Below are 11,354 nucleotides of genomic sequence, written 5' to 3' on the forward strand. Positions count from 1 at the left end.
ACCTTGTTCTCTGTGCCATGTCTCTCCTTCTCCACCTTGGCCAGGGTGATCTCCAGGTCGTCGATATCCTTCTTCAGCTCTGCACACTCGTCCTCCAGCTTGCGTTTCTTGGCAATCAGGCTGGCATTCATCTCCTCCTCGTCCTCCAGTCTCTCCATAAGCTCTTTGATCTTGGCCTCCAGCTGCAGCTTGGCCTTGATCAGCAGGTCACAGCGGTCTTCTGCATCCGCCAGGTTGTCCTGCTCCTGAGGTCAGGGGTCACACAGAGACTTCCTGTTTAGTACGTCCCCTTAGCATCTCTTATCTTGATTTATTGCCTAATCGTCTCTGGTTGAATCTGATTAAGTCTACATTAATCTTGTCTCATCATATTGTCTTCATCTTTACTAATCCTGTCTCATTAATCCTCATCGTAATGTTATTCCGTTTGTACAGTGTGTTCTCTGATCTCATCTGTAAACACTCACTGCCTGCAGCTGCAGGGCCAGGTCGTTCTTCTCCTGGATCAGGGCCACCTGTCTCTCCTCCACCTCCTTGCGCTTGGTCTCTGACTTGTCAAACGCCTCCTTTAGCTTGGCAAACTCCTCCTTGAGGGCGGCCAGCTCCTTCTCGGCCGTGGCACTCCTCAGGAGAGGCCGGAGCTTGAAGAACAGCATCATCCATGGCCAGTTCCTCACCGCTGCAAATGCACGGATGTTCCACTGGATCACCTCTATAGCCTCTCTGTGGAGGTAGAGGGGGAAGGCATTCAGGGTTACACAGAGGTGAATGATTTGTGTGCACTAATGTGATGAAGGAAGTTGTGTTTTCTGAATGCCCTTTGACACTGAACTAAGGAAAGGGAAAATACTTCAACATATGCCTGATTTGATTAGGGATAGAGAAGTGAGAGGATAACACATTTAAAGTGTGTATTAGTAGAGCTTTTTGGAAATGGGCTGTGAAGCAGTAGACCATAAAGGTAGCTAGAATTCTTTGTCCTATGGCTTTCCACCCTTACACTTGTGTCCAATGAACTGGTCATGTTGGTGGGCTGGTGGCGTGGTCCAGAATCCTCCCTTCCTCCTGTTCTAAATTAGATCTGTGTGTGCCCTGCTTACCAAATATGGCCCAGCGAGCGCCGGTCATTGGAACATTTGCTTTACAATAGCGGGTGCTATGACACAGCGAGCATTCCCGCCGGGGAAATAAATCAATAGTGAATCCCAGGAAAAGCAAGGCAGAGACTCACTGTGGGCCAGACAAAGGTCAGGTAGAGGTCCTTTATTATCTGAAACTCCAGCCCTCTGTGAAACCGAAGACTTAATCCCTTATCACCTGACCAGTTATTCCAGCTATGTGGGGGCTCTGAACTCCAGGCTCCATGGACAAAAGGGGGCCGGGGGAGAATGCGTTATTATTAATACGAGGCTGGGCTGGAGGACATGACAGCTGCTGTTACTGATCTTTAAGGGCCATGTGTCAACCCCTCCTGTTTTTGTAAGCACCATTTGCACCCGGAGGTTATAACGGGCTATTTCCACCAGGACCACACACACACACACACACACACACACACACACACACACACACACACACACACACACACACACACACACACACACACACACACACACACACACACACACACACACACAATGTAAAGCAAGCAAGTGCTGACACACGCTCGCCACACTCCACGCATGCCAGGTACATACCGACAAACCTGAGGGCAAATACACACACTAACCCACACAGTCCCCATACAAAACACTACTAAATAACCTTGTCAATAAAAATGTTTTGGGTTAGGCCTGAAAACTCAAGACACAGCAGTCCCAGTGGAGCCGCCTGACCTGTGTTCCCTACCTCTTGTCCATCATATCGCGTCTCTCCATCCTCATGAGTTTGCCCCGCAGCATAGCCTGCAGCATGGTAAGGATCTCCGATAGCCTTTCATCCCTCATGTCCTCCAGCAGGCCCAGCAGCCCTGCCTTGAAAAACACCTGAGGACACCCAGACCATACTGTCAGTTATAGTGGATCTCTCTAAGTCTGCTCCAATACACATGAACATACTGTCTGTTTCTGTCAACAACCGATGAGGAGTGGCCATACTATAAGTTTCAGCCCCAACACAAGGGACACCTGGAGATGAAATCTCAAAACACAAGGGTATCTCTCAGCTGCAAACTCATCCAGGTGCACTACTGCCAGTCATACAGTATCCACCTTGGTGATTCCAAACTTGTACTGGGTGTGGTCTATGTCCAGGGAGCCCAGCAGCTTCTCCACAGCCTTCCTGCTGTCCACAAAGGAGTCCTCTGGGATCGCCATGGGGTTCAGGATACGATAGCTGCACAGGACAGAACACACAGCAGGGAAGACAAAGAAAGTCATTTATTCTGCACATTATTGCCATTTTGACAACGAGACGGCCCACACGTGTTCTTCTGCGTTCACAATGGTAGTCCAATTCTGATTTTTTTTTTCTCCCACAAATTGGTCTTTTGACCAATCACATCAGATCTTTTCACATCAGGTCTTTTTCAGAGCTGATCTGATTGGTCCAAAAAACTATTAGTTACAAAAAGATCAGAATTAGGCTGCATGTCTAAATACAGCCTTTGTGTCTCTGTATGTTAAAGTTCAACATTGTCCAGAGAGGTGCTGTGCCCACCGTTGTTTGAACTCAGCATATAGGATCCGGTTAGGGAAGCCCTTCCTGCAGATACGGATTCCCTCCAGTACTCCATTACACCGTAACTGGTGGAGGACCTGGAATGGGTCCAAGCCCCCTGGGATAAAGAGGACAGAAAGAATCAATCTTACAGCACTGAGACACCTAGCAGCAGAGATGGAGCCAACGGTGAAGTCAGGTGTATTAAAGCTTTAGATATGTTATAATCCATTACCTGGAGTCTTTGACTCATTGGGAATAATGCATCGCACAAAGTGAGGCTGGGTGCTGCGTAGGTTGCCCATCAGTTTGTTCAGATTTTCCTGCAAATGGGCAGATTAGCAGAAAGTGGATATGATTTAGAATTCAATCAGCAAGTAAAAGTGTCTTAGTTGATAAATCCCACAAATCCTTTTGATATAATCCTGTACCTCACCTAAAACAACAATGTGTTGAGGGAACACTACATTAAGGAAGTGAGGGTGCTCTTCTCCAAGGTGTGTCTTACCTCATCCTCGTTCTCAGTCAGAGGCATGAAAGAGTGGAGGTAGCACAGACTTAAAGTGATGTTCATGAGTTGAGTTACCTAAACATCACTGCAAGTCTTAACTACTTCCCTCTTAACTCAGGCACGTCACCGTTGTTAACTCAAAATGACACAACGACAAGGTTCCAGTTTAACAAAGTTTACTATACTGTATGAACACACTACAAGGTAGCCATTACACTCACGGCTAGGTCCATCCACGAACTAACTTCCTGCGCAGCCGCACTCTTGACCGAGTGATAGCCCCGTAATAACAGAAATATAGGGATACTTAAAACATGAACTTAACAACCGTGACTTCAGGAAAACAACACATTCCCTTCTTCTGATCTTGACTGAACAATACGACACTTAGACACACTCTCTTGTAATGCCCGTCTGTCTCTACCTCACTCTTACACACCTTGTGAAGCTGTGACACGGTCTGGAAGGAGCCCCCTTTCTTCCTCTTTCCTTTGGCCTCAGTCTTTGTATCAGCAGCTGGAAGATCAAACCATGGATCATGAGGACTTCATTTCCCCATTTACTGTAGTTTCACGTTCAAATATGTGAAGATATAAAGTTGAAAAGTTACCTGCATCACTACTGATGAAGTTCTCAAAGAGGCTTGCCAACAGTTTATTAGATGACTTCTGGAAGCAGCTGACTATTGTCTCATTTAAGGGGTCTTTGTTTTTGTCCAGCCATCCACTGATGTTGTATGGTACCTGGAGAGGGGTGGAGAGAGACGGAGGGTCAATGATGACATCCAATAGATTTGTTTGAAATGTAAATGTTTCAAATGAACCGTGTGTAGAAACACACCCATTCCACACACACAACAGCACAGACTGGAACACGTACCACTCCAGCATAGTGCACCAGCTCAAAGTGGGTCTCATATTTGCGTTTCTTGTCAAGCCGTGGCTTGAGGAAGTTGGGAGACTTGCCCACGTGGTTGTCATACAGCTTGGTCTTAAAGCTGACATCAGTGGCCTTTGGAAACATGCATTCTTCCTCCAGGATGGACAGTATGCCCATGGACTGCAGGAAACACACAAACAGTATAATATCACACACATATACAACCCCCCCAACATCGGAACATCCTTCAGCTCTAGCCCCTTATTTGAATGGCTGAGACAACAGACACATACCTTCTCTATGAGGTTGATACAGGCTTGTAGATCCAGGCCGAAGTCTATAAAGGTCCAGACAATACCCTCCCTCTTATACTCCTCCTGCTCCAGGATGAACATGTGGTGGTTGAAATACTGTTGCAGTTTCTCATTGGTAAAGTTGATACACAGCTGCTCAAAGCTGTTTAACTTGAACGGAGAGATGGGGAGGGGGGGAGTAGAAAAGAAGGATAGGTTTATGAGTTGAAACAGTCTGGAGAAAGACCATATCAAATCATGCAGAGTTTGGTCAGAAGCAGGCTTTATAATGTGTAGGCCTACCGCGAAGATCTCAAACCCTGCAATGTCCAGCACACCGATGAAGAACTGGCGAGGCAGTGCCGTGTAGAGGCTCTTGTTAATCCGGCCCACCATCCACTTGAACATGCGGTCGTAGGTGGATTTGGCTAGAGCTCCAACTGAATAGTTCACCTGCACAAAGGAAACAAATAGCTGTTACAGTATATCACAGACTCGGAAAACAATATTGGCAACGTGAATAATATTTGCTTTAAGTCCATAATACCTTCTGGTTCTACAGAGACAGAGAAAGAGAGCTCACCTGCTCAACAGTCTGGCCCTTGATGATGTACTCGTTCCCCACTTTGACCCGAGGGTGCAGCAGTCCTTTGACGAGGTCAGCTGAACTGATCCCCATCAGGTAGGAGGCTTTGTCAGCACCTGAAGAGCAAAGCACATACATACACACTGTGTGTATTGGGTGGTGTTTTATATTGACACTGTTAAGAGTAAATATATTCTATTCATTTTTCATTAAGTAAATGGAATTGGGGACTCACTTTCAGTGCCGTCAGCCTCTGCTTGCTCCTCTCTCTGAACCGTCTTGAACTTCATGTTGCCAAAGTGCATGATGGCCCCCACTATTTTATAGCAGCCATACTTCTCCTCAGGAGTGAAGCCCAGACTGTCCATAGCATGCTGAGGGAGGGGTCAGGGAGGGAGAGGGAGAGTTAGGAGAAAACAGACAGGATAGAGAGACACAATAGAGATGGAACTCAACATACAGAGGGAAGGAAAGAGCATTCGTAGAAAGAGGCAGAGCTTACATCTGTGGCCAACAGTTCCTCTTCATCATTCATGTTCTCAACTTTTGTCACACCCTGGGAGCAAAAGTGGTAGTCGAAGGGATTGGTGGAAATCAACAAAATGTCTGGAAGATCAAGGAGAAGACATCATGTTAAAGGCATGGGACACTTGGAGAACTCTGAACTGATAAAACTATTGGGATAGATATTTTCTCATTTAATGTATCCATTGCTAAATATGCCCTTGGCTGTGATCTTTGGTTGTAGCCTTCCAATACCTTGAAGCTCTGGTTTCTTGTGAGATAAAATCTGGTAGTAGATATGGTAGCTCCTCTCTTCAGGCTGCTGAAAGACTACTCTGGACTTCTCCAGAAGATCTACAAACGGTGACAGTGCAGAGGAGGTTTGCATTGGCCTGGAGGAAAACTGTTGGATGTGACAATTGTTGGATGTGAAAAACTAAATTCTACATGGTGTGATGTCAGACAGCTTACATATGTCAATATCAGCAGAGGCCAGTTTCCCTGTAGGACCGAAGTGGATCCTGATGAACTTGCCCTAAGTCGAGAGAGATGAGAGAGATTCATAACACAAACACACATTCTTATCCATTCTACTCTGATGTTGAGTCAATCTGTGTAGTGATAAATGATATGACACTCACAAATCGGGAGGAGTTGTCGTTCCTCAGTGTTTTGGCATTACCAAAAGCCTCCATGGCTGGGTTAGCCGCAATGATCTGGTCCTCTAAGGTACCCTGGGGAAGTAAAAGATGTTTGACTTGATGCCAATTGCTGTAAGGATGGCAACATGATTTTAAGGAAAGCACAAGGTGATTTTTCTCACTGATTGTCATGTGAAGAGATAATGTATTAGAGGGGGAGAAATGGACTTCCAAATAGGAATAATGTGTAACACGATGATGGAAGGAGGATAAAAACACATCTGGGTAAAAGTCAAAAAACAAAATGGGGTATCAACTTAGATGGTAAAATAAAAAGACAGTTGCAAAAAGTAACTGGATAAAGTAGGGCGAAAAGGATGGAATAAAAAGGGATTACAAAAAACAGGCATGTTTTGGGACAAGGAAGTCTGCATGATCAGGGAGACAAACGGCAAAGGTAACTATTTGGTTTGCAAACCAGGGAAAGCCAGGGGGGAAACTTTAGGCTACCTACAGGTAAAATACACACAACCAGTAGTTATCAAATAGTCCAAATATAACAAGCCTGTCCAAAAAAAAATAATGCAAAAATGAATGAAAGATGAAAAAGGGTGGGAATGTTCAAATCTGGGAAGCTCTCTGCCTTACTCCTTTCTTGGCTGCATCACCCAGGGCTGCTACAATGGCAAAATACTGAATTACACGTTTCGTGTTGACTGTTTTGCCAGCACCGGATTCTCCGCTGGGAGTGGTAGACAAAAATGTATTTGAAAAAAATCAACATAATTATAATGAAAAATGTATGTACCTCACTCTGACAAGAGTGACAAAAATGAACTGTTTCCATCAGCACAGTAAATACTGTAATGCAAGAGGTCCTTGGAAGGGAAGTCGAAACCTAAATAATAAGCACCAACTAAATGCTTTGGAGGATGAATTGTAACAATTGATTAGAATTAATACACATTTCTAGAAAACACATTTTTCAGTTATTTGAAAACAAATACAGGCGTGTCAATCTAGTGGCTGCGTTAGAATAGAGCAGGCCTTTGACTTACGTGATGAGCATGGATTGATTCTCACAATCTATTAAGAGAACATATTGCCCAGAGTTAGCAGAAAAATAAGTATTTTTAGCCATTGTGTAAGCACTGAACATATTTGATCTAAATGTAGAACATGGATTCTTAATTCCAACATGACACAGCTTCTATGTTTAGAGTGTGTATTGAGACCAAAGACTGTATTGGTTAAGACTTACTGCGCAACATATCATTGTAGGCGTTGTCAGCGATGGCGTAGATATGGGGCGGGGTCTCATTGCGCCTCTTGCCTTTGTAGGCAGCGATCACATCAGACGAATAGACGGGAAGATACTTATATGGGTTGATTGTCACACAGAACAACCCAGAGTAGGTCTGATGAGAGAGAAAGAAAGATGACAGACAAATTGGTTGTGTGAGAGAGATATAGACAAGGAGAGAGAGTTAAACAGAAAGGAAATTAAATAAATAAACGGTAAAAGTATCGTGAAACTCAAAAATAAATAGGCCACATATAGACTGTGAGACACAGGGAGAGTCTCACTGGTTCAGAATAGCCTCAGTTTATTCTCCCCTCTATGGTGTGATGTACAGAACCGCGACTCACATAGATCATCCACATACTGTAGCGCCTGGTGAGGTTGAAAAGCACAGAGGCTTCATTGAGGTTGGTCAGCATGGCCATGTCCTCAATCATGTCAAATTTCGGAGGGTTTGTCTGCTGAATGTCATCCTCTTTCACAACCAAAGTCTTTGAAAGAGAGGGGGGGAAAACAAGTGTAAGTCTATAGTCAATTCATACAGTAGGTAGGTGATGATATATCACTTAATTCAAGGGACTTAAAGCACTACTGTACCACATCATATTCAACTTTTGGTACTAACATTTCATATACATTCTATTAGGTCTGCAAATCTATTAAATGAACAAATATATAACAGTCTGTGCACTTCAGAACAAAGAGAAGTATATTTGGATTTAGCTACTGTATATCATGGACTTAATGAGGTCAGTTTCAACAAGTGTTGAAGAGAAGTCAGTATTATGATATCCCTTTCTGCCATATTAACTACAAGACAAGTGCTCAAATTATCCTTGTATTATTATATTGTATTCAACCGCAACAACTAGCCTACCAACCCTTCCATCTTTGGTCTCCACAGTGGCTTTGTCACCATCCAGTTCTTTGACTTCCACCTCGATGTAAGCCTCCTTCTCATCTGGGATCCAGACTCGTTTTGTACCTGAGCAAAATAATAGAAAGTTTATGGGCATTTAGAGGGGCAGAACATTTACAAAAAATGTGTACCACCAAAACTTGCAAAACTGTAGAAAATCTCATGGTCTGCTTCCATATGTTTTTTGTCCATAGATAGTAGTGTATGGCATGACAAATACAATCGTTGAACTGATGTGCATTTCTGACAGTTACCCTACCATCAAAAGCCAGGGTCCTGGCGGCCAAAGCCTCCAAATTGGTGAGACGTAGGAACGAGGCTGCATCCCCGAAATCTTTAGTTTCATTAAAGCGAGACATGGTGACAACTCCGCAGGAAAAAAACCAGCACCAACGCACCTACAATGAATAAGAGTAACAACTTAAACACATTGAAGACATGCTCAAAACTGCCGGAGCCGATTTGAATTGGAAAATGTGATTATCAATAGGCCTATTATTATAAAATGATGGTTAGTTGGTGCATCTGGTATACTAACCGTTGAACGCACTGTTAACGTTGAGCTAGTGAGCTAAAGTCTCTTTTATTGTCCTCCTCAAGGTCAGGGTTAGCGGAGCTATGTCAGACATCCCCATGTGTTCCCTTCCTCAGCAGCCTATTGGCCCGGACCGTGTGCACGGACGGTCACGAATAGCAATCTGCATTTTTATCTCTTCTCAAACCTACAGTAGGCCAGTTATTTTTAAAACGGCATTGTTTTACAGAGGATTACGTCAATGTTTGACTGCATTCTGTCAATCATAAACTGTACATAGTCATCTCAATGTGCAGAAGATGTGCACGTTTACGCTGTAAAATCAATTGGAACAGCGGTGTTCTTTTCCGTCCATGCCATGAAACATAATGTTTTCATTCTATTTGTTTGTTTTTATCAGAAACATAATACGATCTGACTATGGAACACACTTGAATCTGAATGTGCAGAAGGCCCCATCTGTGCAAAAAGTGGTTGAATCAAGGTTGTTTCCACGTCATTTCAACACCCAAAAAATTAATGTGATGACATTGAATCAACGTAGAAAAAATATTTGAAAAAAGTGATCAAAGTAAGGGAATTGACGTATTTTGTAACACCCAACCTTTCGCTAAATCCAATGACGCGCTGAAATGTGTCCGGTGGGTCAGGGAGTTCAGTGTTCCTGCCTGGTGCACAATGTAATTGGCATGAGCTTCAGTAGTTGACTGTGACTGTTGTAGCAATTAGAAAATATAGCTTGTCAAGATGTTCCATGTTAGAGATTAAGGTTTACCACTAACTCATATAGTGATTGACCTGGACTACAAGTGGCATACATATTTTTTAAATCAAATCTGTACAATAAAGACAATTTATAATGATACCATTTGGTTTTCAAATAGGAATGGACAAGGTTATATGTCAATGAAAGGGGGGATGACTGGAATGTTGGACATAGGCGTGTGAAAATAGATGGGGAAAAACTGAGCCAGTGGGAGTTTGCAGGGTGGGGATATGGTGGGTTGGAGTCAGTGGGGTAAAGTAGAATTACTTTAAAGTACTACGTAAGTCGTTTTTTTGGGGTATCTGTATCTTGACTATTTATATTTGACAACTTTTACTTTTACTTCACTACCTTCCTAAAGAAAATAATGTACTTTTTACTCCATACATTTTACCTGACAACCAAAAGTACTCGTTACATTTTGAATGCGTTGCAGGACAGGAAAATTGACAAATTCACGCACTTATCAAGACAACACATGGTCATCCCTTCTACCTCTAATCTGGCGGACTCAATAAACACAAACACATCTTTTGTAAATTATGTCTGAGTGTTGGAGTGTGCCACTGGCCATCCATACATTTTAAAAACAAGAAAATGGTGCTGTCTGCTTTGTTTAAAAGAAGAAAATTCAAAATTATTTATACTTTATACTACTTTTACTTTTGATACTTAAGTATATTTAGAACCAAATACTTTTAGAATTTTACTCAAGTAGAATTTTACTGGGTGACTTTCACTTTTACTTCAAGTAACTTTCTATTAAGGTATCTAATACTTTTACTCAAGTATGACAATTAGGCACTTTTTCACCACTGGTTGGAGTGCTTCCAAACATATCTGCCTATCAGCACTTAAGGAGCTTGTTAATTACTGTAAACTCAACTAACAGATTCCAGGTGAACGGTTCTTTCCTAGACATTTGATCTCAGTGTGCCTACCATCCTCCAAAAGAGAAAATATGTTTATCTTTAATCAACAGCAGGTGGGTAAAATGGTGTGACAGGATGCCAACTCTTTGAAGTGACTGTTTCTTTATGGTCCTATTGGTCTGGATATGGTTAACAAAGCCCCATATACTACCCACTACTGCGACCTGTACGCTCTCGTTGGCTGGCCCTCGCTTCATACTCGTCGCCAAACCCACTGGCTCCAGGTCATCTACAAGTCTCTGCTAGGTAAAGCCCCGCCTTATCTCAGCTAACTGGTCACCATAGGAGCACCCACCATAGCACGCGCTCCAGCAGGTATATCTCACTAGTCACCCCCAAGGCCAATTCCTCTTTGGCCGCCTTTCCTTCCAGTTCTCTGCTGCCAATGACTGGAACGAACTGCAAAAATCACTGAAGCTGGAGACTCATATCTCCCTCACTAGCTTTAAGCACCAGCTGTCAGACCAGCTCACAGATCACTGCACCTGTACATAGCTCATCTGCAAATAGCCCATCCAACTACCTCATCCCCATACTGTATTTATTTATTTTTCTCCTTTGCACCCCAGTATATCTACTTGCACATTCATCTTCTGCACATCAATCACTCCAGTGTCTAATTGGTATATTGTAATTAATTCTCCACCATGGCCTATTTATTGCCTTACCTCCCTTATCTTACCTCATTTGCACACACGGTATATAGATTTTCTTCAACTGTATTATTGACTGTATGTTTTGTTTATTCCATGTGTAACTCTGTGTTGTATATGTCGAACTGCTTTGCTTTATTCTTGGCCAGGTCGCAGTTGTAAATGAGAACTTGT

At 43.1% G+C, this 11,354-nt stretch overlaps 1 protein-coding gene across 4 annotated transcripts in view; it reads right to left on the reverse strand.

Annotated features, from left to right (window-relative positions):
- The window catches only part of LOC106572076 (myosin-7), a 16,727-nt gene extending 7,797 nt beyond the window's left edge, over positions 1 to 8,930 (reverse strand). Inside the window, exons 1-24 of one of the 4 annotated variants that reach the window (XM_014145877.2) lie at positions 8,833 to 8,930; positions 8,554 to 8,692; positions 8,257 to 8,360; positions 7,723 to 7,866; positions 7,334 to 7,490; positions 7,131 to 7,158; positions 6,721 to 6,814; positions 6,073 to 6,165; positions 5,903 to 5,966; positions 5,687 to 5,785; positions 5,430 to 5,533; positions 5,163 to 5,301; positions 4,925 to 5,043; positions 4,645 to 4,794; positions 4,342 to 4,512; positions 4,049 to 4,228; positions 3,780 to 3,912; positions 3,609 to 3,685; positions 2,894 to 2,981; positions 2,659 to 2,776; positions 2,211 to 2,334; positions 1,849 to 1,985; positions 468 to 723; positions 3 to 245 (exon numbers count right to left, since the gene is read on the reverse strand). In XM_014145877.2, the coding sequence (XP_014001352.2) occupies positions 3 to 245; positions 468 to 723; positions 1,849 to 1,985; positions 2,211 to 2,334; positions 2,659 to 2,776; positions 2,894 to 2,981; positions 3,609 to 3,685; positions 3,780 to 3,912; positions 4,049 to 4,228; positions 4,342 to 4,512; positions 4,645 to 4,794; positions 4,925 to 5,043; positions 5,163 to 5,301; positions 5,430 to 5,533; positions 5,687 to 5,785; positions 5,903 to 5,966; positions 6,073 to 6,165; positions 6,721 to 6,814; positions 7,131 to 7,158; positions 7,334 to 7,490; positions 7,723 to 7,866; positions 8,257 to 8,360; positions 8,554 to 8,653 (2,922 nt within the window). In that variant the 5' untranslated portion in view covers positions 8,654 to 8,692; positions 8,833 to 8,930. Of the gene's footprint in view, positions 1 to 2; positions 246 to 467; positions 724 to 1,848; positions 1,986 to 2,210; positions 2,335 to 2,658; positions 2,777 to 2,893; positions 2,982 to 3,608; positions 3,686 to 3,779; positions 3,913 to 4,048; positions 4,229 to 4,341; positions 4,513 to 4,644; positions 4,795 to 4,924; positions 5,044 to 5,162; positions 5,302 to 5,429; positions 5,534 to 5,686; positions 5,786 to 5,902; positions 5,967 to 6,072; positions 6,166 to 6,720; positions 6,815 to 7,130; positions 7,159 to 7,333; positions 7,491 to 7,722; positions 7,867 to 8,252; positions 8,361 to 8,553; positions 8,693 to 8,832 lie in introns of those variants that run through there. The other 3 variants (XM_014145880.2, XM_014145879.2, XM_014145878.2) reach the window with 3 other exon arrangements.
- Between the last annotated feature and the right edge of the window lie 2,424 nt (positions 8,931 to 11,354).

Source organism: Salmo salar, chromosome ssa15 (genome assembly GCF_905237065.1).
Source record: "Salmo salar chromosome ssa15, Ssal_v3.1, whole genome shotgun sequence".
Taxonomy (NCBI): Eukaryota; Metazoa; Chordata; class Actinopteri; order Salmoniformes; family Salmonidae; genus Salmo; species Salmo salar.